At 42.3% G+C, this 26,622-nt stretch overlaps 1 protein-coding gene across 2 annotated transcripts in view; it reads left to right on the forward strand.

Annotated features, from left to right (window-relative positions):
- Positions 1-26,404, forward strand: part of kcng1 (potassium voltage-gated channel, subfamily G, member 1) — a 32,601-nt gene extending 6,197 nt beyond the window's left edge. For both annotated transcript variants that reach the window (XM_086005306.1, XM_086005307.1), the window contains exon 3: positions 20,917-26,404. In XM_086005306.1, the coding sequence (XP_085861432.1) occupies positions 20,917-21,678 (762 nt within the window). In that variant the 3' untranslated portion in view covers positions 21,679-26,404. The remainder of the gene's footprint in view (positions 1-20,916) is intronic.
- The last annotated feature ends 218 nt before the right edge of the window (positions 26,405-26,622 follow it).

Consider the following 26,622-nt stretch of genomic DNA (forward strand, 5'->3'; position numbering starts at 1 on the left):
TCCAAAAAATATATATTCCACTGAGGAAAAAAGGGTGTAAAAGAAAAGATAGCCATCCGTGGCTAAGTAAAGTAATTAAGGATAGTATCCGACTAAAAACAAGGGCATATAAGGTAGCCAAATCTAGTGGGAGGATGGAAGATTGGGAAGTCTTTAAAAGACAGGAAAACATAAGTAAAAGATTGATTAAGAAAGGGAAGATAGATTATGAAAGTAAATTAGCAAAAAATATAAAAACAGACAGTAAAAGTTTCTATAGTTATATAAAAAGAAAAAGGGTGGCTAAAGTAAATGTTGGTCCCTTAGAGGATGAGACCGGGAAATTAATGGTGGGAAACATGGAGATGGCAAAAACACTGAACAATTATTTTGTATCAGTCTTTACAGTAGAGGACACTAAGAATATCCCAACACTGGACAAACAGGGGGCTCTAGTGGGGGAGGAACTAAATACGATTAAAATCACTAAGGAAGTGGTACTTGGTAAAATAATGGGACTCAAGGCGGATAAATCCCCTGGACCTGATGGCTTGCATCCTAGGGTCTTGAGGGAAGTAGCGGTAGGGATTGTGGATGCATTGGTAATAATTTTCCAAAACTCACTGGACTCAACAAAGGTCCCGGCAGATTGGAAAACTGCTAATGTAACACCCTTATTTAAAAAGGGTAGTAGGCAGAAGGCTGGAAACTATAGACCTGTTAGCCTAACATCTGTGGTTGGTAAAATGTTAGAGTCCATTATTAAGGAGACAGTAACAGGACATTTGGATAAACATAATTTAATAGGACAAACTCAGCATGGTTTCATGAAGGGGAAGTCATGTTTGACAAATTTACTTGAGTTTTTTGAGGAAGTAACATACAGGGTGGATAAAGGGGAACCAGTGGATGTAGTGTATTTAGACTTCCAAAAGGCATTTGACAAGGTGCCACACAAAAGATTATTGCTCAAGATAAAAAATCACGGGATTGGGGGTAATATTCTGGCGTGGGTGGAGGATTGGCTCTCTAACAGAAAGCAGAGAGTTGGGATAAATGGTTCGTTCTCAGATTGGCAACCAGTAACTAGTGGTGTTCCGCAGGGGTCAGTGCTGGGTCCCCAACTCTTTACAATCTATATTAACGATTTGGAGGAGGGGACCGAGTGTAACATATCAAAGTTTGCAGATGATACAAAGATGGGACGGAAAGTAGTGAGTGAGGGGGACATAAAAAACCTGCAAAGGGACATAGACAGGCTAAGTAAGTGGGCAGAGATTTGGCAGATGGAATACAATACTGGAAAGTGTGAGGTTATGCACTTTGGCAGGAAAAATCATAGAGCAAGTTATTATCTTAATGGCAAGAAACTGGAAGGTACTGTAGTACAAAGGGATCTGGGGGTCCTGGTGCACGAAACTCAAAAAGTTAGTATGCAGGTGCAGCAAGTGATTAAGAAGGCCAATGGAATGTTAGCTTTTATTGCTAGGGGGATGGAATATAAAAACAGGGAGGTATTGCTGCAGTTGTACAAGGTATTGGTGAGACCGCACCTGGAATACTGCATACAGTTTTGGTGTCCATACTTAAGAAAAGACATACTTGCTCTTGAGTCAGTACAAAGAAGGTTCACTCGGTTAATCCCGGGGATGAGGGGGTGGTCATATGAGGAGAGGTTGAGTAGATTGGGACTCTACTCATTGGAGTTCAGAAGAATGAGAGGCGATCTTATTGAAACATATAAGATTGTGAAGGGGCTTGATCGGGTGGATGCGGTGAGGATGTTCCCAATGATGGGTGAAACTAGAACTAGGGGGCATAATCTTAAAATAAGGGGCTGCTCATTCAAAACTGAGATGAGGAGAAACTTCTTCACTCGGAGGGTGGTAGGTTTGTGGAATTTGCTGCCCCAGAAAGCTGTGGAAGTTACATCATTAAATAAATTTAAACCAGAAATAGATAGTTTCCTAGAAGTAAAGCGAATTAAGGGTTACGGGGAGCGGGCAGGAAATTGGACATGAGTCTAGGTTCGGAATGGTCATGGCCCTGTGGGTAATGGAGTGGGCCCAGGGGCCGTGTAGCCTGGTTCTGCTCCTACTGTGTTCTAATTCTGTGTTAGATTTCAGGAGATGGTTTTATTCCTGTTCCTGGCTGGGGTGGAGATCGCCTTTACAGAAGGTAAGTACTGTAGAAAATATAGGGACAGAGTGATCTCCTGGAAGAATTTCGATCGCCTAGATGGGTCGGAGAGGAATTTCCCAGATTCTTTTCTCCCAAATTGGCCATTGGGTCTTTATCTGGTTTTTCACCTCTCCCGGGAGATCACATGGGTTCGGGTGGATGCAGAGTGATAGAAGATTTGAGGTTAGGATCAGATCAGCCATGATCTTATTGAATGGTGGAGCAGGCTCGAGGGGCCGATTGGCCTACTCCTGCTCCTATTTCTTATGTTCTTATGTTCTGTGCAGTGATTGTCAGTGTTTGCTGCACTTCAGTGCTGTAGAACACTGACAGCACAAATGCCAAAATCAATTTGGACATGGTCCCTTTAAGGAAACCAGCTGATGATGCGTCATGAAATGACATCACCAGACCCGCTTCCTCTAATTGGCCCAGAAAACGCGTTGGGTGGGCTTAACAAGCCCTATCAAGGGAAAATCATTTCATAGAGTGGGATGGAGCCAGCAGAGGGGTCAGGACCCGCCACCGACATTGCCTGCCACGGACACGCTGAGGTAAGTAAAATCGTGGCCTAGGTTTCTCCCTCTCTCCCTTCTTAAATAATGGATTGACATTTGCAATTAGCCAATCCAAAGACATAATTCCTGAATCTAGACAACTTTGAAATATTAGGACTAACACTCCTACAATTTCCTCACCTATTTCTTTGAATACCCTGGGTTGAAAACCACTAGATCCTGGAGTTTTGTCTCTCTTAAGTCCCATTATTTTATCCATTACCATTTGCTAACTCATTTTAGTCCCAATATCACCCTGTATTTAGGTGCAAATGGGGCAGTATATGTAAATTTGTAATTATTATTATTATTAATAAATAAAAAATGTGATGTGTGAATTTTATCCAGGGTTTGTGCCACAATATACAGTGAATTCACAATAATCCCCACATGCCATCAGGGAAGTACCAAGTGCAGGTTAGGTGCCACCCCATAAAATGTGGTGAAAATCAGAGATCAAGTTACCTTGGGCCACTTTTGCTTCCCTCCTATTCATCAGTTTAAGTGTTGCATTGGCAGAGGCCAGGAATCGGATCACTAGTTGGAATTAAAATTGGGAGAAAAAGTATTATATGGGCATCATGCATTTTTCGAAAAACTCTTTCATTACTTTGATTCTGCTGTGTGTGTTATTAAGTAAGCTATAACTGAATAAGCTGCAGTCCTCAGTGACTATTTTATACCAATATTTACATACTGTTAGCTACAGGCATTTAAGTCCATTGATACATTCCCATTTGCCAGCACCAAAGCCCCATCAGAATTATTTTTCAGATGCCTAGCTCTATTCTGGTTTCTGCTCCTTTTCTCAAGATTGCAGCTCTACTTCAGTCTTTCTTCAGTTTATTGTCAACTGTATAAAGTAGAGCAATAATTCATTTTGAAATTACAGGACAAAATTTTACTGATCCAGATCTTTTATGAGATAGATTTAAACATGAACAGAATTCCCAATATTCAATTCATGCTCACAGACAGCGGTTAAAGTAGAAAAGCCAGACGATCATAAGATGATTTGAAGGCAGCTGATGAAAGCATTAGTTTCAGTAAAAGTGACTGTGGAACATGGGGAAAGTTGTAAGGATGAATTGAATCCTATTTAAATTTCCATAATTCATTCACACACTCAATCCTTTAGCAAGTAATCTGCACTACCAGTGATGTCTGTAGTTTATGCCAGGACAGCTACAAAATAAATCTGAGAGACTGATGGAAGCTGGTTTAATACTCACTGGGTCCAAGAGCCCCTGCAGCAATGACTGCAGCTTCGAGTCCTGTCCTCGCTGTGTGGCAGGACTCCAGATGTGCACAGAGAAAACATTGCTGACAAACAAGCTTTAAACTGGATCTGCTTACAGAACATCTTGGCTGCCTATTGCTTACTGCCAACTATTGGCCTAGGGCATAAAATATGATCGGCAGATATGAGAATATTGCCAAATGTCCTCAAGCAGAATTTTTCTCCTCTCCTGATATAGCTATCAATAAGTTCATGACCACCTATCATGACCACCTAATTCCTCCCAATTGCTGCTGTGTTCAGCGGTAAGTTAGACATTAATTGTTTTGGCTCCCAGTGCAGCATTAATGAATTTATTGGAGAAAATGCAAGCACATTGGATATATACTTTAAAAGAAATAATTTGTAGGGCTATGGGGAAAGAGCTGGGGAGTGGGATTAATTGGTAGGTCTTTCAGAGAGCCTACACAGGCTTGATGGGCCAGGTGGCCTCCTTCTGGGCTGTATGATTCTATGAAATCCAAGGGAAGAGAATTGTGAGGTGGCACAAAAAAGGGGAAAGCAATCAAGGGCCCCAAAGGGGCAAAATCTGCAGGACAAAGCTTAACCTTTAACAGATAAAAATGTTTCATGACGTATCATCAGTTATTTTATTTTCTCTGCTCTCTTTAGGATGTCTGGTGAGGATTATGTATCATTTTGATTTGCTAAGATCAGAGCTTTCTTGTCGATATTTCTCCTCACCAGGTTGCTAGAAGATGTACAAGAGTTGCTGCAGATGTCTTTCTCTCCAAAACCACTCACTCTTCATTCAACCCCCACGATCCCATTCCCCCCAACGAAGCAGCTGGCCTGCGTCCTTGGCACAGGAACTTGACACATGAGGCCTGGACCTTTTGTCTTACCATTCTATAGCACAAGTTAGAGTACATAGGAACATAGGAACAGTAGGCCATTCAGCCCCTGGAGTAGGCCATTCAATGAGATCATGGCTGACCTGTATCCTAACTCCATCCACCTGCCTTAGCTATAAATCCCTTAATACTAGTACCATTGCAACATCCATGCATTTGGAACTTCAATGAAAATTGTGCCTGATATTTTATATAATTTGCTTTATTCAAAATACAGTAGCCCTACAGTTGTGAGACTCAGCACCTTTCTCAATGAGAGTGTAGATTGGAGGATCAGGTACGCCGTCCTCAACACTTAATTCTTCAATCTGCGCTCTCGCCAAGCAAGCCACGTCCTGGAAGAGAAATCTTATCATTTCAGGCCTAATTTTCCTTGCTAGAATTTAACATGAACTCATTGGGGGCGATTTTCCCAGCCCCGAGGAGGCGGATTTGAAGGTAGGCGCAGGCAGGTAGTGCAGGGGTGCCCTGAGGCCATCCCCCTCTCAAACAGATATACCGCTTTGGATACTGATGGGGGGCATGGCTTACCAGGGGAAGGCAGCAGCTGCCAACTTCCTGGCACCAGGGGTGGTTCTGCTGCACAGAACGGGAGGAAAAGGACTGGGAGAGCTATAGTGATAGGGGACTCTATTGTAAGGGGAATAGATAGGCGTTTCTGCGGCCGCAAACAAGACTCCAGGATGGTGTGTTGCCTCCCTGGTGCAAGGGTCAAGGATGTCTCGGAGAAGCTGCAGAAAATTTTGGAAAGGGAGGGTGAACACCCAGTTGTCGTGGTGCATATAGGCACCAACGATATAGGTAAAGAAAGGGATGAGGTCCGAAAAGCTGAATATAGGGAGTTAGGAGGTAAATTAAAAAATAGGACCTCAAAGATAGTAATCTAAGGTTTGCTACCAGTGCCACATGTTAGAGTAGAAATAGAAGGATACTTCAAATGAATATGTGGCTAGAGGAATGGTGCAAGGGGGAGGGATTCAAATTCCTGGGACATTTGGAACCGGTTCTGGGGGAGGTGGGACCAGTACAAACCGGACGGTCTGCACCTGGGCAGGACCGGAACAGATGTACTTGGGGGAGTGTTTGCTAGTGCTGTGGGGGAGGGTTTAAACTAAAATGGCAGGGGGTTGGGAACCTGAGCAGGAAGACAAAGGAAAGGGAAACAAGGATAGAAGCAAAAGACAGGAAGGAGAATAACAAAGGTGGCAATCTGAGAAATCAAGGGTTTAAAACAAACATGGTCACAGTAAATAATAATTCTAAAAGGTCTAAGAGCGTTAAAAAACAAGCCTGAAGGCTTTGTGTCTTAATGGAAGGAGCATTTGCAATAAGGTGGATGAATTAGCAGCGCAAATAGAGGTAAATGAATATGATATGATTGGAATTACGGAAACATGGCTCCAGGGGGACCAAGGCTGGGAACTCAACATAAGAACATAAGAAATAGGAGCAGGAGTAGGCCAATCGGCCCCTCGAGCCTGCTCTGCCATTCAATAAGATCATGGCTGATCTGATCCTAACCGCCAATCCACTATCACAGAACCATCTCCTGAATCTAACAGAATTAGACACACGAAATAGGAGCAGGATCAGGCTACACGGCCCCTGGGCCCGCTCCGCTACCCACAGGGCCATGACCGATCCGAACCTAGACTCATGTCCAAATTCCTGCCCGCTCCCCGTAACCCTTAATTCCCCTTACTTCTAGGAAACTGTCTATTTCTGTTTTAAATTTATGTAATGATGTAGCTTCTACAGCTTTTTGGGGCAGCATATTCCATGGACCTACCACCCTCTGAGTGAAGTAATTCCTCCTCATCTCAGTTTTGAAAGAGCAGCCCCTTATTCTAAGACTATGCCCCCTAGTTCTAGTTTCACCCATCATCGGGAACATCTTCCCCGCATCCACCCGATCCAACCCCTTCACAATCTTATATGTTTCAATAAGATCGCCTCTCATTCTTCTGAACTCCAATGAGTAGAGTCCCAATCTACTCAACCTCTCCTCATATGTCCATCCCCTCATCCCCGGGATTAACCGAGTGAACCTTCTTTGTACTGACTCAAGAGCAAGTATGTCCTTTCTTAAGTATGGACACCAAAACTGTACGCAGTATTCCTGGTACGGTCTCACCTTGTACAACTGAAGCAATACCTCCCTATTTTTATATTCTATCCCCCTAGCAATGAAAGCCAACATTCCATTGGCCTTCTTAATCACTTGCTGCACCTGCATACTAACCTTTTGAGTTTCGTGCACCAGGACCCCCAGATCCCTTTGTACTTCAGTACTTTCCAGTTTCTTGCCATTAAGATAATAACTTGCTCTACGATTATTCCTGCCAAAGTGCATAACCTCATACTTTCCAGTGTTGTATTCCATCTGCCAAATCTCTGCCCACTTACTTAGCCTGTCGATGTCCCCTTGCAGGTTTTTTATGTCCTCCTCACTCACTACGTTCCCTCCCATCTTAGTATCATCTGCAAACTTTGATATGTTACACTCGGTCCCCTCCTCCAAATCGTTAATATAGATTGTAAAGAGTTGGGGACCCAGCACTGACCCCTGCGGAACACCACTAGTTACTGATTGCCAGTCTGAGAATGAACCATTTATCCCAACTCTCTGCCTTCTGTTAGATAGCCAATCCTCTATCCATGCCAGAATATTACCCCAATCCCGTGATTTTTTATCTTAAGCAATAATGTTTTGTGTGGCACCTTGTCAAATGCCTTTTGGAAGTCTAAATACACTACGTCCACTGGTTCCCCTTTATCCACCCTATACGTTACTTCCTCAAAGAACTCCAGCAAATTTGTCAAACATGACTTCCCCTTCATAAAACCATGCTGACTTTGTCCTATTAAATTATGATTATCCAAATGTCCTGTTACTGTCTCCTTAATAATGGACTCCAAAATTTTACCTACCACAGATGTTAAGCTAACCGGTCTATAGTTTCCAGCCTTCTGTCTACTGCCCTTTTTAAAGAAGGGTGTTACATTAGCAGTTTTCCAGTCTGCCGGGACGTTTGCCGAGTCCAGGGAGTTTTGGAAAATTATTACCAATGCATCCACAATCCCTACCGCCACTTCCCTCAAGACCCTAGGATGTATGCCATCAGGTCCAGGTGATTTATCCGCCTTGAGTCCCATTATTTTACCGAGTACCACTTCCTTAGTGATTTTGATCGTGTTTAGCTCCTCCCCCCCTTTAGCCCCCTGTTTGTCCAGTGTTGGGATATTCTTAGTGTCTTCTACTGTAAAGACTGATACAAAATATTCATTCAGTGTTTTTGCCATCTCCATATTTCCCACCATTAATTTCCTGGTCTCATCCTCTAAGGGACCAACATTTACTTTAGCCACCCTTTTTCTTTTTATATAACTATAAAAACTCTTACTATCTGTTTTTATATTTTTTGCTAATTTACTTTCATAATCTATCTTCCCTTTCTTAATCAATCTTTTTGTTATTTTTTGCTGTCTTTTAAAGTTTTCCCAATCCTCTATCCTCCCACTAGATTTGGCTACCTTATATGCCCTTGTTTTTAGTCGAATACTATCCTTAATTTCTTTACTTAGCCACGGATGGCTGTCTTTTCTTTTACACCCTTTTCTTCTCAGTGGAATATATTTTTTTTGGAAGTTGTAAAATAACTCCTTAAATGTACACCACTGATCATGTATTGTCTTACCCTTTAATCTATTTTCCCAATCCACTCTACTCAATTACGCTCTCATACCTTCATAGTCTCCTTTATTCAAGCTTAGCACGCTTGTTTGAGATCCAACCTTCTCACCCTCTAATTGAATATGGAATTCAACCATGTTATGGTCACTCATTCCAAGGGGATCCTTTACTAGGACATTTTTAATTAATCCCATCTCGTTACACAGGACCAGATCTAAGGTTGCTTGCCCCCTGGTCGGTTCAGTTACATACTGCTCAAGAAACCCATCCCTAATACACTCAATGAACTCATCCTCAAGGCAGCCCTGCCCAATTTGATCAACATCCAGGGGTATTCAATATTCAGGAAAGATAGGCAAAAAGGAAAAGGAGGTGGGGTAGCATTGCTGATTAAAGAGGGGATTAACACAATTGTAAGAAAAGATATTAGCTCTGATGATGTGGAATCTGTATGGGTAGAACTGAGAAATACCAAAGGGCAGAAAACATTAGTGGGAGTGGTGTATAGACCCCCAAACAGTAATGCAGAGGTTGGGGATGGCATTAAAAGGGAAATTAGAGAAGCGTGCAATAAGGGCACAGCAGTCATCATGGGTGACTTTACTAATCTACATATAGATTGGGCTAACCAAATTAGTAATAATACTGTGGAGGAGGAATTCCTGGAGTGTATACGGGATGGTTTCCTGGACCAATATGTCGAGGAACCAACTAGGGATCAGGCCATCTTAGACTGGGTATTATGCAATGAGAAAGGATTAATTAGCAATCTTGTTGTGCGAGGCCCCTTGGGTCAGAGCGATCATAATATGATCGAATTCTTCATTAAGATGGAGAGGGAAGCAGTTGACTCAGAGACTAAGGTCCTGAATTTAAATAAAGGGAACTATGATGGTATGAGACGCGAGTTGGGTAGGATTGATTGGGTAATGTCACTCAAAGGGTTGACGGTGGATAGGCAATGGCAAACATTCAAAGATCACATGGATGAACTACAGAATTTGTTTATCCCAGTTTGGCATAAAAATAAATCAGTAAAGGTGACTCAACTGTGGCTAACGAGGGAAATTAGGGATAACATAAGATCCAAAGAGAGGGCATATAAATTGGCCAAAAAAAGCAGCAAACCTGAGGATTGGGAGCAGTTTAGGATTCAGCAAAGGAGGACAAAGGGATTAATTAAGAGGGGGAAAATAGATTATGAAAGTAAGCTTTCAGGGAACATAAAAACTGACTGTAAAAGCTTTTATAGATATGTGAAGAGAAAAAGATTGATGAAGTCAAGCGTAGGTCCCTTGCAGTCAGAATCAGGGGAATTTATAATGGGGAACAAAGAAATGGCAGACCAATTAAATACATACTTTGGTTCTGTCTTCACAAAGGAGGACACAAATAACCTCCCAGAGATGTCGGGGAACATAGAGACTAATGAGGGGAGGAACTGAAAGAAATCAGTATTTGTAGGGAAATGGTGTTGGGGAAGTTGACGGGATTGAAGGCCAATAAATCCCCAGGGCCTGATAATCTACATCCTAGGGTACTTAAGGAAGTGGCCCTGGAGATAGTAGATGCATTGCTGGTCATCTTCCAGAATTCGATAGACTCTGGAACAGTACCCATGGATTGGAGGGTAGCTAATGTTACCCCACTATTCAAAAAAGGTGGTAGAAAGAAAGCGGGGAATTATAGACCGGTAAGCCTGACATTGGTAGTGGGGAAAATGCTAGAGTCCATTATAAAAGATGTAATAGCAGAGCACTTGGAAAGCAGTGACAGGATCGGACAAAGTCAACATGGATTTACAAAAGGTAAATCGTGCTTGACTAATCTACTGGAATTTTTTGAGGATGTAACTGGTAAAATAGATAAGGGAGAACCAGTGGATGTGGTGTATTTGGACTTTCAGAAGGCTTTCGATAAGGTCCCGCATAAGAGATTAGCTTGTAAAATTAAGGCACATGGGATTGGGGGCAAGGTATTGACTTGGATAGAGAACTGGTTGGCAGATAGAAAGCAAAGAGTTGGAATAAACGGGTCGCTTTCCGAGTGGCAGGCAGTGACTAATGGGGTACCGCAAGGATCGGTCCTAGGACCCCAGCTGTTCACAATATATATTAATGATCTGGATGAGGGAATTGGATTTAGTATCTCCAAATTTGCAGATGACACAAAGCTGGGTGGGAGGGTATGCTGTGAGGAGGATGTTGTGAAACTCCAGTACGATTTGGACAGGTTGGGTGATTGGGCAGAAACATGGCAAATGTACTATAATGTGGATAAATGTGAGGTTATCCACTTTGGTGGCAAAAACAGGAAGGCAGATTATTATTTGAATGGCAATAGATTGGGAGAAGGGGAAGTGCAAAGAGACCTGGGTGTTCTTGTGCACCAGTCGCTGAAGGTAAGCATGCAGGTGCAGCAGGTGGTTAAGAAGGCAAATGGTATGTTGGCCTTCGTAGCAAGAGGGTTCGAGTACAGGAACAAGGATGTCTTGCTGCAGTTGTACAGGGCCTTGGTGAGACCGCACCTTGAGTATTGTGTGCAGTTTTGGTCGCCCTATCTGAGGAAGGATGTTCTTGCCATGGAAGGAGTGCAGCGAAGATTCACCAGGCTAATACCTGGGATGGCAGGAATGACGTATGAGGAGAGATTGGGTCGATTGGGCTTGTACTCACTGGAGTTTAGAAGATTGAGAGGGGATCTCATCGAAACCTATAAAATTCTGTCAGGCCTGGACAGACTAGATGCAGGAAGGATGTTCCCGATGGCCAGGGAGTCCAGAACTAGGGGTCATAGTCTAAGGATAATGGGTAAGCCATTTAGGACTGAGATGAGGAGGAATTTCTTCACCCAGAGAGTGGTGAACCTGTGGAATTCTCTACCACAGAAGGCAGTGGAGGCCAATTCATTAAATATATTCAAGAAGGAGTTGGATATATTTCTTAAGGCTAAAGGGATCAAGGGATATGGGGAAAAGGCAGGAACAGGGTACTGAATTTGGATGATCAGCCATGATCTCATTGAATGGCGGAGGAGGCTCGAGGGGCCGAATGGCCTACTCCTGCTCCTATCTTCTATGTTTCTATGTTTCTATGGGACAGTTGGTAAAATAGCAAAAATTTTGCCGGAGGCAGGTTTGATGAGTGCAATTCGGTCCCGCCTCCATCAGTCGGGAGAGGTAGTTAAGGCCCTTAAATAGTAGTTAAGGGCCTCTATAATCCTATTTTGACAGGCCTTTGTTATTTTACCACATTTTCAGCGTGTTGCACAACCCTCCTAAACCACACCAGCTAATCCTGGTGGGTTGACAAGTGGGTGGCCTCCTCACAACTGCAGCTCCACCATTAAAATGGAGCTTTCAGCAGTTGCAGGTGGCAGAACTTTTGTTCCAAAGGCCCTTCAGCACTTTTAGCAGGCCTACCGAAGTCAGAGGTGATGCAACTTCTATCTCTCAACTGTGGGACCTCCTTGGAAGACCCTCTCCCCGCTTGGACTGAGCGCTTCCCCAATGGAGGTATCTGCCAGCAGCATGGGGACCATTTACTTCCTTTCACCATGGACCTTAGATTCGGATGAGCAGCAGCCACGGCAGCAGCAGAACCAGGCAGCTCAGCAGCAATAGCAGAAGGAGCGTCAACCTCCTGCTCACCCACCTGATGCTGCACAGGGCAGAAGGCGCCAGCACATGAAAGCATGTCGTGCAAGGAATGCACTCATCCTGGCCAGATTTGCATAGGTTGCCCATTGTGGCACATGTGCTTGGTTCCTTCTTAACACATGATAGACAATGGACATGATTTTCTGGCCTCCTTTCACTCTGACCACCAACCTGACCACATAAGTGTCGCGGAGCCCGCAATGTGGAGCTGCCTAAGCCGAAATAACAGATGCCATCACACCAACAGTTTGCCATCACCTAATTTTAATACATTCCCACAGGAATGGCATTTCATCAATAAACAGAAACAATCACCCAATCTGCACACAGATCTGGAGGTTATATCCCTTGCCAGCTGGACCCACATAGCCTTGGTTTCTTTGGGAGGCCTCTTCCTCCCAGATGAGGGGAACAGCACCTCCCTGCTAGCTCTCGCCCCCTCAACCAGCATACCCAGTGCCTTATCTGAGAACCTCGGGGAGGCCCTTGCCTTGGAGCTGGCCATTCTTCAAGGAGATAACAGCTTGGAGGTGGTGCAGCATCGACCAAAAACCAGTGGAATGAGCCAAGGCAGCAAGCAGCCGTTAAATGAAGCTGGATAAGTGACATCAGCAGAGGCGAGTTTCAGTCCCAAAACACTAATTGGCCCAGGGGAACCCGCACCTCTGAAATCAACTGGCCAATTAGGGGAAAATCACAAATTTTTCCCACCTCTCAATGGAGGTGTGTTTGGAATGCACCCAAACCGAAACCCGCCTCCATTGGGAAAATCACACCCATTGTGCTCAACTACTACCCACAGGGCACTGAGGCGGAAGTGCACTGCCCGCCAAATTGGTGCAGGCATCATAAGAGACGTCCACGGCCCAAGCCTGAAACTAGCGTAAGGTCTATTGCAAATGCAAATAAGGAGCCTAACACCTGCTTGATGCCCTTTTACCTAATTGGTTTGTCCTGAATGCAGCCGGGATGGGAGTGGGGGGGGGTCACCACTTCACTCCTGATGGACGGGAGTATCCCACTGGATGTCAACCCAGTATTAAGAGACCAGAGCTCTGATCTCCTGCTTGCCCTCTGGAGTGGGGCTTGAACCCATAACCTGGGGCAGCCAACTGGCTCCAATCCTCTGCAATATTGGGTAGCCTGGCCAGTCTTCAGTATGTGGGAGGGGGGCGGGGGGGTGCGGCGCGATGGCCCAATCTCAGGAGGGGGAACCTGGAGTGGCAGCAATCAGGAGAGAGAAGCAGAGGGGTAGCGATTGGGAGGGGGGCAAGCGGTGACCAGCATTGGCCATTGGTTTTAATGCGGAACCAGGAGAAGCATTCCATATTTTTTTTAAAGCTTACTTTTATGGTGGCTTTAAGGACTGCCGGTTAGGCCTCATGTACACTTGGTTTTCTGTCTGCAGCCCATGGCAAAATGGACCGGACCTTCTGCTGGGATTATCGGGCAGCCAATTGGCTGGCTGCCTGAAATCTGCACTGGTGGAACCTCTAATGTGGATAAATGTGAGGTTATCCACTTTGGTGGCAAAAAACAGGAAGACAGATTATTATCTGAACGGCAATAGATTTGGAAAAGGGGAAGTGCAACGAGACCTAGGTGTCCTTGTGCACCAGTCGCTGAAGGTAAGCATGCAGGTGCAGCAGGCGGTTAAGAAGGCAAATGGTATGCTGGCCTTCATAGCGCGAGGATTCGAGTACAGGAGCAAGGATGTCTTGCTGCAGTTGTACAGGGCCTTGGTGAGACCACACCTTGAGTATTGTGTGCAGTTTTGGTCGCCTTATCTGAGGAAGGATGTTCTTGCCATGGAGAGAGTGCAGCAAAGATTCACCAGACTGATACCTGGGATGGCAGGAATGACGTATGAAGAGCGATTGGGCTTGCATTCGCTAGAGTTTAGAAGAATGAGAGGGAATCTCATTGAAACATAAAATTCTAACAGGACTAGACAGACTAGATGCAGGAAGGATGTTCCCGATGGCAGGGGAATCCAAAACTAGGGGTCACAGTCTAAGGATAAGGGGTAAGCCATTTAGGACTGAGATGAGGAGGAATTTCTTCACCCAGAGAGTGGTGAACCTGTGGAATTCTCTACCACAGAAGGCAGTTGAGGCCAATTCGTTAAATATATTGAAGAAGGAGTTAGATATATTTCTTAAGGCTAAAGGGATCAAGGGATATGGGGAGAAAGCAGGAACAGGGTACTGAATTTAGATGATCAGCCATGATCTCATTAAATGGCGGAACAGGCATGAGGGGCCGAATGGCCTACTCCTGCTCCTATCTTCTATGTTTCTATGTTTCCACAGGCATTGATCCGCAGATAATAAGTACTTTTTTCATTAGCAGCCTTTAAATTAGAGTTGGTTCACTGAAATCAATAGATGTTGCTGGCAGTGTATGTGCCTATGTTAGCACTATATTATAATAAAAGTGTCAAATGTAAGAAGTCACACAACACCAGGTTATAGTCCAACAGCTTTATTTGAAATAAAAGTGTCGTTTATATTAAAATGCAATCATAAATAGGTTCCAGCACTTTTGAAGTTTTCTCTCTTTTTGGCTCCTGCAGTGATGCAGTGATGCAGTTTCTTCTTTGGTTAAAACAAACTTTTTGAATCTGAGCTTCAGATGCAAAGCTTTGTGGGAAAGTGCAGATGTATCTGCAGCTCTCTGCTGCTGCCGGCACGTTACCAGGGGGCCCGGAGGCTGACTTGACTGGCAGGCAGGCAGGATCGGTGGTGGTGGTGGTGGCGGGGGGTGGGGGGTGGTCAGAGGGGGCTATCAGGGGGGCGGGCGATCATGGTGTTGGGGGGGTGCCAATTGCGGAGCGGGGGGGACCCCAGAGCAGATGAGGCCCATATTATTCTTGTGAAGCCTGGAAGAACACTCCTGCTCCTCCTGACCCCATACAAATAATTATTTACTTACGTTTTTGGGTATCTTTCTCTTCACCACTTGCATCCAGTTATGAGGCTCCTGGCTGGTCCGCCCAGCGGAATACCCCAGTAACTATGGCGGCGGAGCGGTAAGTGGTGCACAGTGAATTTAACTCTGTTACCGCCCGCTTGCATCAGACAGGCCTTTTATTTCTGAGGGGATTTTCTTCTTAAAATACAAACAATTAAATTCTGAAAACTTTTCAATTAAGATGAGCAACCTTATTATGTCAACTGAGTTTATATTTAGCCTTGGACTTTGAAAAGTTAATTACTTCACCTGTCTTGTCTGATTTGTAGACAACTCCTACCAGAGTCTTGCATCCGTTGCTGTTCCTTAACTTAGTGTTTCTACTGCCCGTTCACCCTTACTGAAATCCCTTATTTCTACTGCGATAATTGTGTCTTTTATCAATACCACTCCCCTTGCATTCCAAATTTCCCTGTCCTTTCTAAAGATCCTATAGCCTGGAATATTTAGCTCCCAATCATGCCAGGTCTACTACATCGTACCCTTTAAGCTGAATTTGTGCTTCTACCTTACTTGTTTTATTTTGTATGCTATGTGGATTCGTGTACAGAATTCTTAGCTGGGTCACTGTCCCCGCCCAGCCCATATATATCCTGCTGGTCTTTTTCTCATACATTTTGACTTGTAATGTGGATTTTCCTCTCCCGTCTATGCTTAGGAGTTAATAATTTGGCTCGCTGAACTGTCATGCATCAACCAGTTTGAATTATAGTAGCATTTACATTACCGTGCTCCCATCAGGATCCTTAAAAGTTGCTGAGTGAATTAATTAACCCTTTCTTGCCAATTATCAAAGAAGTCAAACAACAAAGTCATAAACTAAGAATCGATTATTAAATTAGAATCAAAGTTAGCAGCACTTAAACTGAGTTGGCAAATAATTAGTAGATAGGGTTAATTGATGAAATAAATAAGAGGTTACAAAGGCAGTTCAGTTATGTCACAGTAACGTAGCATTAACTGCTTGCTGACTATAAATTTACAGTTAAGATCATTGTCCGAGATTGATATAAATTGGTAAGATTAAAGCATATTGCAAGAAGTAGAGGGGCTTAAATTCCTTGGTGCCCCAAACGTGGCACAATTCAAGCGGCGCTCAGCGATAGTGCACCAGAATGGAGACGCCCTGAGGACTGAAGTAAATTCCTCCTCGGGTCTCATCAGAATAAATCAGGCGCCAATGAGCTAAGTCCAGAGCGGAGGAAGGTGATTGGGATGGGGGCAAAGGTGGGCCTTGAGTTATCTTCCCAAGTCCTCTAATCCTGCCTGATATGAAAAATGCCCTTAATCTTGACTTCCCACATGCAACGCCACAAGAGATTGCCGAGAATTTTTATATATTCGCATGAGTGATATTTTTATATTTTTGTTATTGGTTCTTTAAATATGATGGGGATGTAACATTTTTCTACTTGTTGTTGGCTCGTTACATCTTGCATACCATCTCCCTTTATTGTGGTGCTTGACCTCGTGACCTCTCCCTCACTCCCTATTGCTGGAAACTGTGCTTGGTCTTGGTCATGTCCAACACCACGCAAGATCAGTTTGTATATTAAAAATTCTTGAGACTTCCCATTGGAACACCTATTTCCTGTTGTCACGATTTAATAATGTTTCTGTGACATTAATAACACTTGACTCCTGCTTCAATCAATAACATAACACATTGCATGGCACCACTGTAACAGCTAAGGCCTGCAACACATATTTTGTCCATAAGTGTCACAGGCGCAGCACTCCTGTTTTCATTACAATACTCAACCTGTCTCAGCCCTTCTACAGAAAGGTGAAACTTAATGGTATTACTGCCCAGATAGCAAAGGTGAAAGTTTACCCCATAAGCTTTATGCGTGGGGAAGCCTAGAACATAAGAACATAAGAAATAGGAGCAGGAATAGGCCATTCAAACCCTCGAGCCTGCCCTGCCATTCAATAAGATCATGGCTGATCTGATCTTGGCCTCAACGCCACTTTCCCACCCGCTCCCCATAACCCTTGACTCCCCTGTAGCTCAAATATATGTCTATCTCCGCCTTAAATATATTCAATGACTCCACCTCCACAGCTCTCTGGGGAAGAGAATTCCAAAGATTCATGACCCTCTGAGAGAAGAAATTCCTTCTCACCTCTGTTTTAAATGGGCGACCCCTTATCCTGAAACTAAGCCCCTTAGTTCTAGATTCCCCCACGAGGGGAAACATCCTCCCTGCATCTACCCTGTCAAGCCCCCTCAGAATCTTGTATGTTTCCTAGAACTACAGTTCAAATTTCTGGACAGTTTCAGGTCAGTTTCAAATCATGTGTTGACATTTTGCTGTACCTGCACTGAGTTACACAGATTAATATACTTAAAGACTGCTAAGAAGTTTTAACTTTTTCTGAATTTATTCAGCTTAGAATTTTGAATGATAGCAATGATCATAAGTTTCACTATATCCAAAAATTTAGCAGCATTTCAGTTAAAATGCTACGTTTATTATTTGTGAAAGTCTGGCAGAAATTATTTGGTGATATATTTGAAACAATTTGTTTAGTTTTCTCAATTATCAGTAGCATTTTAAAAGTTGTGTGAAGTACCTCTATGATTAATATTGTACCAACCAATACAGCTTTAAAACAATTTCTAAATATTGTACAGGACAAGTAGAAAACTTACTGAATGAACAGCAGATTGCACAGAGGGTATACAATGCTTACTGTACAAGTTAAGCACCAGGATTTAAATGGAGAAGTCGCCTAAACAGAATCCCATTGGATTGAATTGAGAAATAGCAAGGGATCAGTCACATTATCAGGAGCATATTATAGACTGCCGTACTACGGTGGAAAGGAAATTGAGGATAGCATTTGTAGACCATTTAGAGAACCATTTATTAGCCTAGAGTTATAATTGAAGGAGATTTTAATTATTGAAAAATAGATAAGGATAATGTGGTAAAAAAGGGGATTTTTTTTTGTAGTGTGTTCAAGACTTTCTTAATCAATGTGTTGCTATTAACTCAAGGAAGAAAATTGAAAGCATACAATTCAAATATATTCTAGTAAGGCCTAAAGTATATGAAAAGCTGGGGTTCAATGGGTGAATAGGGTGATTAGATAAATTTGAAACTAAAAATGAAGTATTTAATGCTTACAAGGCAGATAATAAAAATGAAAGCTAGGGCATATCTAAAGAACATATAGAAAAACTATAAAAAGTGAAATTAGCAAGACTAAGAGGGAGTATGAGAAGAAATGAACAAAAACATATAAAGAGCAATATAGAGGCTTTCTATAGGCTCATTCACGTCCATCAATGAGTCTAGAATAGATACTTAGCCCTGCCCCTTCCTCATCTGCAAGCAACCCCTCAGTGACATCATCCACAGACACTGGGTCAACTTTCACATCTCACCCTACATTTCCACCACTTCTCTTGACCCCCCATCCAACTCTGTGCTGCCAGCGTATCCATCTGACATCAAGTCACGGGTGAGCTAAAACTTCCTCCAACTTACTATTGGAAAGACTGAAGCCATCATTTTCAGCCCCCACCATAAACTCCCTTCTCTTGCCAGTGACTCCATTCCCCCCCACCCAACTGTTCAAGATGAACCAAATTGTGTGAAAACTTGCCATCCCATTCAATCCAGAGCTAAGCTGCAAACCCCACATCCTATCCATTAACAAGAACACTTACTTCCCCCACCTCACCCCCACTGCAACTGAAATTCTTATTCACGATTTTGTCACTTTTATATTCGACTATTCTAACGCTCTCCTTCCAACTTGTTCAAGACTCACCTGCAGGTCTTCAAATCCCTCTATGGCCTCACCCCCACACTATCTCAGCAATCTCCTCCAGCCTTACATCCCCTGACTCTGGCCTTTTGTGTGGCCCCCCTATCCTTTAATCCTGCCGTTGGTGGCAGAACCTTCAGCTACCATAGGCCCACTTTCTGGAATTCCCTGCACAAACCTTTTAAAAATCTTCTCAAAACATATCTATTTAACCAAGCTTCCGGTCACCTCTCCTAACTCTCGTGTCCATTCCTTTATGCCGTTTATCTACTTTTTCTCCTCCCCCTTTCATAAATGGCATTAAGACATTCTCTATATTAATATGCATTCAAATGGCACTGTTGGATTATAGGAGCAGTAAGAGTCCAGGTAATGAATGGGCCACCAAGACAGCAAAGAGTCCATCCCTCTCCCTAACATTTGTCTGAGGCTGAACCACACTGTTCGCAGCCTTGATGTCATATTTGATCCTGAAATGAACTTCCGACCACATATCCGTGGCATAACTAAGACTGCCTATTTCCACCTCCATAACATCGTCTGTCTCCGCCCCTGGCTCAGCTCATCTGCTGCTAAAACCTTCATCCATGCCTTTGCTACCTCTATATTTGACTATTCCAACACACTCCTGGCTGGCCTCCCACATTCTACCCTATGTAAACTTGAGGTCATCCAAAACTCAGCTGCCCATGTCCTAACTCGCACCAAGTCACATTCACCCAGCACCCCTGTGCTCGCTGATCTACATTGGCTCCCGGTTAAGCAATGCCTCGATTTCAAAATTCTCATCCTTGTTTTCAAATCCCTCCATGGCCTCGCTCCTCCCTATCTCTGTAATCTCCTCCAGCCCCACAACCCACCAAGATATCTGTGCTCCTCTAATTCTACCCTCTTGAGCATCCCTGATTATAATCGCTCAACCATTGGTGGCCGTGCCTTCTGTTGCCTAGGCCCTAAGCTCTGGAATTCCCTGCCTAAACCTCTCTGCCTCTCTTTCCTCCTTTAAGACGCTCCTTTAAACCTACCTCTTTGACCAAGCTTTTGGTCACCTGCCCTAATTTCTCCTTATGTGGCTCGATGTCAAATTTTTTTGTCTTATAATACTCCTGTGAAGCGCCTTGGGACATTTTGCTACATTAAAGGTGCTATATAAACACAAGTTGTTGTTGTTGTTGAGTCAAGAAAATGGCTTAGTTACTAGTTAAGTATTTTGCCTCGGTATTCACAGAGGAGATGGATATTGGAATTGTAGAACTACTATCATGGAAGATATTATCCAAAGAGAAATTTACTAAAGAAGAGAGAGAGAAAGAATATGTAGTTTTTCCACCTCTATTTTGATGGATACTGTTGCACTTGATGTTCACAGTTTCACCAATGCTAAGGAGCTTGGGGAAGAATTGCTTCCATTTTGATTTAACATGCTTGATTTTGGAGTACAGTGGTTACATTTTACCACCTCTCACACACACACACACACCTACCTTGTCAATCTGAATGGGATAAAAATTGAAATAATTTATTTGGGAAGTGTACCTGTGTAGATATTAAGTGAGGACAGGACTGGGTTTAGCTGTGATGCCCCCTCTTACCACAACCAAATAGTCTGTTAACATTCACACTTGAAAAACAGCCAATATGACAAAGAGCGACCAGTGCCTGTAGGCAGTATATCCCAGGAGGAGTCAGCACTTTCAGAAAAGGAGGAGAGGACAAAAGATTAGAAAATGAGCACCAGAAAGAAATAGTATATTATTTCAACCAATAGTGGAATAAAAAAGTATATTTATATTTATCCAGTGAAAAAACACCCATGGTTCCTTAAGTATTTAGCCAAAAAAAAGCTTAAGATTGTGCAGTTATACATCTAAAAAGTGTTAAAATACTTTTGAAAACAGTAGTCATTTATTTATTGTTCTTCAATATTTTTCTGTCTGCAGGGTGAATGCTCACAGAAGTGTTACAACATTTTCATCGTGGAAACTGTCTGTGTAGGTTGGTTTTCTCTAGAGTTTGCGTTGCGTTTCATACAGGCTCGCAGCAAATTTGTTTTCCTGAGGACCCCGCTAAATATCATTGACATCATCGCCATCTTGCCCTATTACATTACCCTGCTGGTGGACACCACCTCAGTGGAAAATGGAAAACCTGGAGGAAGCAGTTACCTCGACAAGGTGGGCCTGGTTCTGCGAGTCCTCCGTGCCTTGAGGATTTTGTATGTCATGCGCCTTGCCAGGCACTCCTTGGGACTACAGACGCTGGGGCTAACGGCTCGCAGATGCACACGGGAATTTGGTCTCCTTCTTTTATTCTTGTGTGTGGCCATTGCACTCTTCGCCCCGTTGCTCTATCTTACCGAGAACGAAATGACTAGCTCGCATGAGTTCACAAGCATACCAGCATGTTACTGGTGGGCAGTTATCACCATGACAACAGTGGGCTACGGAGACATGGTGCCACGAAGTATCCCAGGCCAAATGGTAGCACTAAGCAGCATTTTAAGTGGCATTCTTCTCATGGCCTTTCCTGTAACCTCCATCTTTCACACTTTCTCCCGCTCATATGTGGAGTTAAAGCAAGAACAGCAAAGAGAACAGAGAAGATTACAGTTCATGGCTAAATCTAAATCACAGATGAACAATGTATCACAAGATAGTAAGAACTTATTTCCAAGTCTCTCTTCAGAACCCAGAGAGAACTGAACTATATTGTTTTGAGTTGTACAGCAGATATGTGAGACAATTTTCATTTGTAAAGCATTGTGGATTTTTTTTTGCAGAAGGAGGGATTTCAGTAGCAATCTGATATTTAAAACTAATGGCCCTGAAATTGCAGTGTCTGCAATGGCATACTCTCAGAGTATGCTGTCGTATTCCCTTTGAAAGGCCCCACAAGTTCCGTCTTTCCGCTTGCGCATGTGTGAAATCTGGAACTTGCGATCTGGCAAGGTACGCCTTGGCAGATCAGCCGAACTGCCTGAAAACTGAGTATTTGTCCAACAACAGCCCAGCAATTGCCCACGCAACTCTTACGATTGGTAAAAGCAGGCGTGGGGCCTGCTTGCTTCAGCGTAAGGGTATATATAAGGCTTAAATAAAACATTTAAAAATCCAAAATTATGCACATACTCTTTAAATGAGTTTATGCAAATATTGGCCTGGATTACAGTCTTAATGATGTTTAAAATTACTTATAAAAAATTAAATTTTTATTGAGGTTGGTGCAATGAAGGAACTTATGAAAAAAATTGTAATTCTGTAATTATTAGAATTCTGTACATTGTATAATTATTTGGGGAGTCCATTGCATATCATTAGGGGATTCCCTTCGTAAATGATTGCAATGGAATCCTCCTTGATTATTGGAGGACCGGGCCCAGGTGATCTCAGGGATGCTTCCGAACTGCCTGTGTCCCTGGGATCCATGGGCCTTTACGCTGCCGTATGCCTGGAGGTCCAAGACAGCAACTCTTCGCAGCCTGGACGCCAGAAGGTAAATTTGTAAATGTTTTGCGGGTCGGAGGCGTACTCCAGCGGTACGCCTCCAACCGCAATTTCTAGGCCATTACTTCTGAATGTGAAATGTTTTTTTTGTAGCAACTAACAACCGTCTGGAGAATACACCAAGTATTCCAAGTATTTAAGTGTGATTTCTAAGTATATTTTAATCTACCCAATAAGGGACTAGTCGGAGAAATTTACAAATAGTGTTGATCGTATACAAGTCAGGAATTTGAAAGAATTCAGGCAAGTTTTAGAGTGAAGAAGCTGAACAGTTGTTTCAGTATTGGCTGTCCCACTGAGCAACCCAGAAATCATTATGGATAATTATACAATAACTAATGTGTGTAATAACCTACAATGTATCACACCAAGTGCTGTCAAAGGTAACAAGTAACCACCTACCACCATTGTACCATAAATGTGACATTAATGAGGATTGCCTGAAATATCTAAGGAAGCAGTAGCCATTTGACAGGCCTTTTTAAGAGGTTTATTCCAGATTTGAAGTCCTTTAACTTCCCAAGCATATTTAATTTATCTGACCTGCAACCTAATTGATAGGGGAAAAAAATTGGATGTAGTCCAAAGACTAAAATAAAATGAAACTCAGTGCTTCAAAAATTCTGCATGGAATATGTATTATCAGCAGGCAGGGAATGTACAATGAGTGCCTGTGCTATAAACAGTTTATATAAGATCAAGCTTTAAAAACGAGATCTGAAGGATATTTAAATCCTGAACGCATATATACAATCAATTTTTCAAAAGTCGTGCGATATGGCTGGCAAACTGTGGCTAAATAGTTTAAATGACAAATACCTTTCTTTTGACCATGGGAACATTTTATGTTGACACATTTGGCTAGTTGTAAGGCATTTTGCGATTCCTAAGGAATCTCTTCAGGGCGGGCCATGTACTTAACTCTTCACTAGGATGATTCCTTTTGCTGAACCACATAAAAATAAAAAATGAAGTTGGAGAATTGTAAACTTGCAATTTGTTGTCCTGACATGATGTCAGCCTTAAGATGGCGGTGGGGAGGGATAATCCTGTAAAGGTCACCTTCTTGTGATTCTTGCTTCATTGTTACCTGTGTTAAATTTGAATATACTTTTGCCATTTTAGGCAGAAGTTACAAGTGTTGTAAAAATAGCACTTGGGATTCAACTTTTGTGAGGAGTGAGCAATTTACATAGAATTACATAGAATGTATAGGACAGAAACAGGCCAATTGGCCCAACTGATCTATGCTGGTGTTTATGCTCCACACAAGCCTTCTCCCACCCCTCTTCATCTAACCCTACCAGCATAACCTTCTATTCCTTTCTCCATCATATGTATATCTAGCTTCCCCTTAAATGCATCTATGATATTCGCCCCAACTACTCCTTGTGTTGGCGAGTTCCACATTCTAACCACTCTCTAGGTAAAGAATCTTTTCTTGAATTCCCTATTGGCTTTATTAGTGACTATCTTATATTTATGGCCCCTAGTTTTGGTCTCTCCCAGAAGTGGAAATATCTTCTCTATGTCTACCCCATAAAACCTTTTCATAATCTTATAGACCTCTATCAGGTCACCCCTCAGCCTTCTCTTTTTTAGAGAAAAGAGCCCCAGCCTGTTCAATCTATCCTGATAGGCATTACCTCTCAGTTCTGGTATCATCCTTATAAATGAATTTGAAACCCATTTAATCCAATCTGCTGTAAAGTTGGTGTGAACCCCACCCAGACTACACATGAAACTGGTATAAAACAATGCCTGGTGAGCCAAAGCTTCATACAGGGCTACACAAAACTGGCATTGCTTTTCCAAATTGTATTTGAACTCATGTGCTGTACATTGCAACTATATAATCTGCCCTAGTGTGCACTCATTACAGAAGAAGGATTCCACAGTGACACAGTAAGCAAACAGAACAAGCTCTGGTGATCACTTTAGTGCATAGTGTAAAGAATCAATAGTAAACCAGACAGTATAAACATGGCTTATGATGCATGTATAATACAATAGTGATTCTCGCATACATGTGTTACATTCTGTGCTCCAAATTCTAGTTTAAGTTAAATGATGTCTTAGCTTAGTAAAAGGATTTGCTTTATTTTGCTCCCTTGAGAGGTCAATGTCAATAGGCTTCCTAGGTTATATTTAGAACCATATAAGTTTACAGCACTGAAGGAAGCCATTTGGCCCATCGTGTCTTTGCTGGCTCTTTGGTAGGGCAATCCAAAACTAATCCCAGTGTCCCACTTTCCTCATACTCCTGTATCTGCCTCTGCTTCAAATATTTATCCAGTTTTCCTTTAAAAGATGCAATGGTCTCTGCAGCTAGTACCCTCTATGACAAAACAGTCCATGCTCCAATAACCCTCTGTATAAAGACGCTTCTCCTAACATTTCTCCTCACTCTCTTAATGACAATTTTAAGTTGATGACACCTTGTCACCAGGTCCCCAGCCAGAGCAAATAGTCTTTCCCTATTCACTCAATCAAAACCTTCATTAAATCTCCTCTTAGCCTTCTCTGTTCCACTGGAAATAATCGCAGTATCTCAAGACTTTCCTCCTAACTATAATTTCCTATCCCTGTCATGAACCTGACATTTATGCACTCTATGGATTTAATGTCTTTCTATAATGGGATGTTCAAAAGTGCATACAGTACTATATTTACATAAGTCTTGATCCTGGTTCAGTATGTGGACTGAGTTAGTGGAGATGCCCTGTTTAAACAATCTGAGGAGCAACTCTAATGATGCCGGTTTGTCTGGCACGCTATGTACATGCACTGACAATTTTTTTTATTTACCTAGTGAATGACAGGCATTATTGGATGGGTGGAGTAAATGCTACAATGGGAATATGTAAAGTGGTCGAGGAGAATGAAGCCATGAATCAATTAAGCATTCAGACTATTCTGCCTCTGAACTGATCTCAGCATGACATGCACCCTGGAGGTTGCGTGAAACTAGAATTTGGAGCACAGAATGTAACACATGTATGCTACAAGATGGAGATTCGACGCCAGCAGTTTCTAGGTCCATGTGGCTCACCACTTTCCTATATATACAATGCTGTCACTTTTTCTATTATGATTTTACACATACCCTGAAGCAACATGGTTAAACTTAAAACAGTACCACAGTATTTATTTTCAACTTCCCAGAAAGGAGGACTTCACTGGAAATAAAATATTCCTCCTAACATTAACACTGTCAGCCAGTAATACTGTTACCAACATAACACAGTTAATAAAAACATGCTGATCCTTTTAAAGGCACACCAAATCTAAATCTTACACTATTTCTATATTTTATCATGTACATGGTGTAGTTCAGTTTTCGCACATATAAAATGGCAGCTGATTATTTTTCTTTCCTTTGCCTGTACTGTTCTTTGATCAAATGTTGTAAAGCCTTTTTATATTTTCAGCAAAAGGGATATTGCCTCTTTAATCAGCGATGTTGGTGTTAGAGTGAATATTCTTGAACTGAATAGCATAACTGCTGAGCAACCATTGCATTTGCACATTGTATGCTTGAATATAAACAGGTAATTTAAAATATAAAAGCTTTAATCTGAATCATTCATTTATATATTCGGTGAGTACAGATTTACAGTACTTGTAGTTAGTTGAGAAGCAAAATAATCTATCACACAAATGCTAAACTTATTTTTTATGTGAACAGTGGATCAAGTGGAAATCACAATCATTCAAGAATGACTAATCAACTGTAGAATCAATATACAAGAATGAAATGTATCAGTTTTTGCACACAATCCTTTTTTGCTGATGGAAAATCTATTACAAAGCTGTAAATGATGCTTGCATTAGAATCAGTTGCTTGAATAAGCTGTGTACCTACTCTACTAAATGATCAGTTATTGTAATTGTTCCACCTGAGCTTAAAATAAATCAAATTAAAATGAACAGTCCTTTAGTATTGTGCTTTCTATATACTCTTTTAAAAGAATGGTTGCACAGTCCATAACTTCATAACTGTTATAACAGAACTAACTTTGATGCTAACCCTTAGGATCTCTTGAATAAGGCTTGCTCCTAAGGAAAAGGAGTCAAGAGTGGGAGTCAGTTAATTGCTGAACATTTTTACATTAAATGTTAAGTTGCAGTTAGTATGTGAGT

Source organism: Somniosus microcephalus, chromosome 13, assembly GCF_052327205.1.
Source record: "Somniosus microcephalus isolate GS21.2 chromosome 13, FLI_Smic_1.0, whole genome shotgun sequence".
Taxonomy (NCBI): domain Eukaryota; kingdom Metazoa; phylum Chordata; class Chondrichthyes; order Squaliformes; family Somniosidae; genus Somniosus; species Somniosus microcephalus.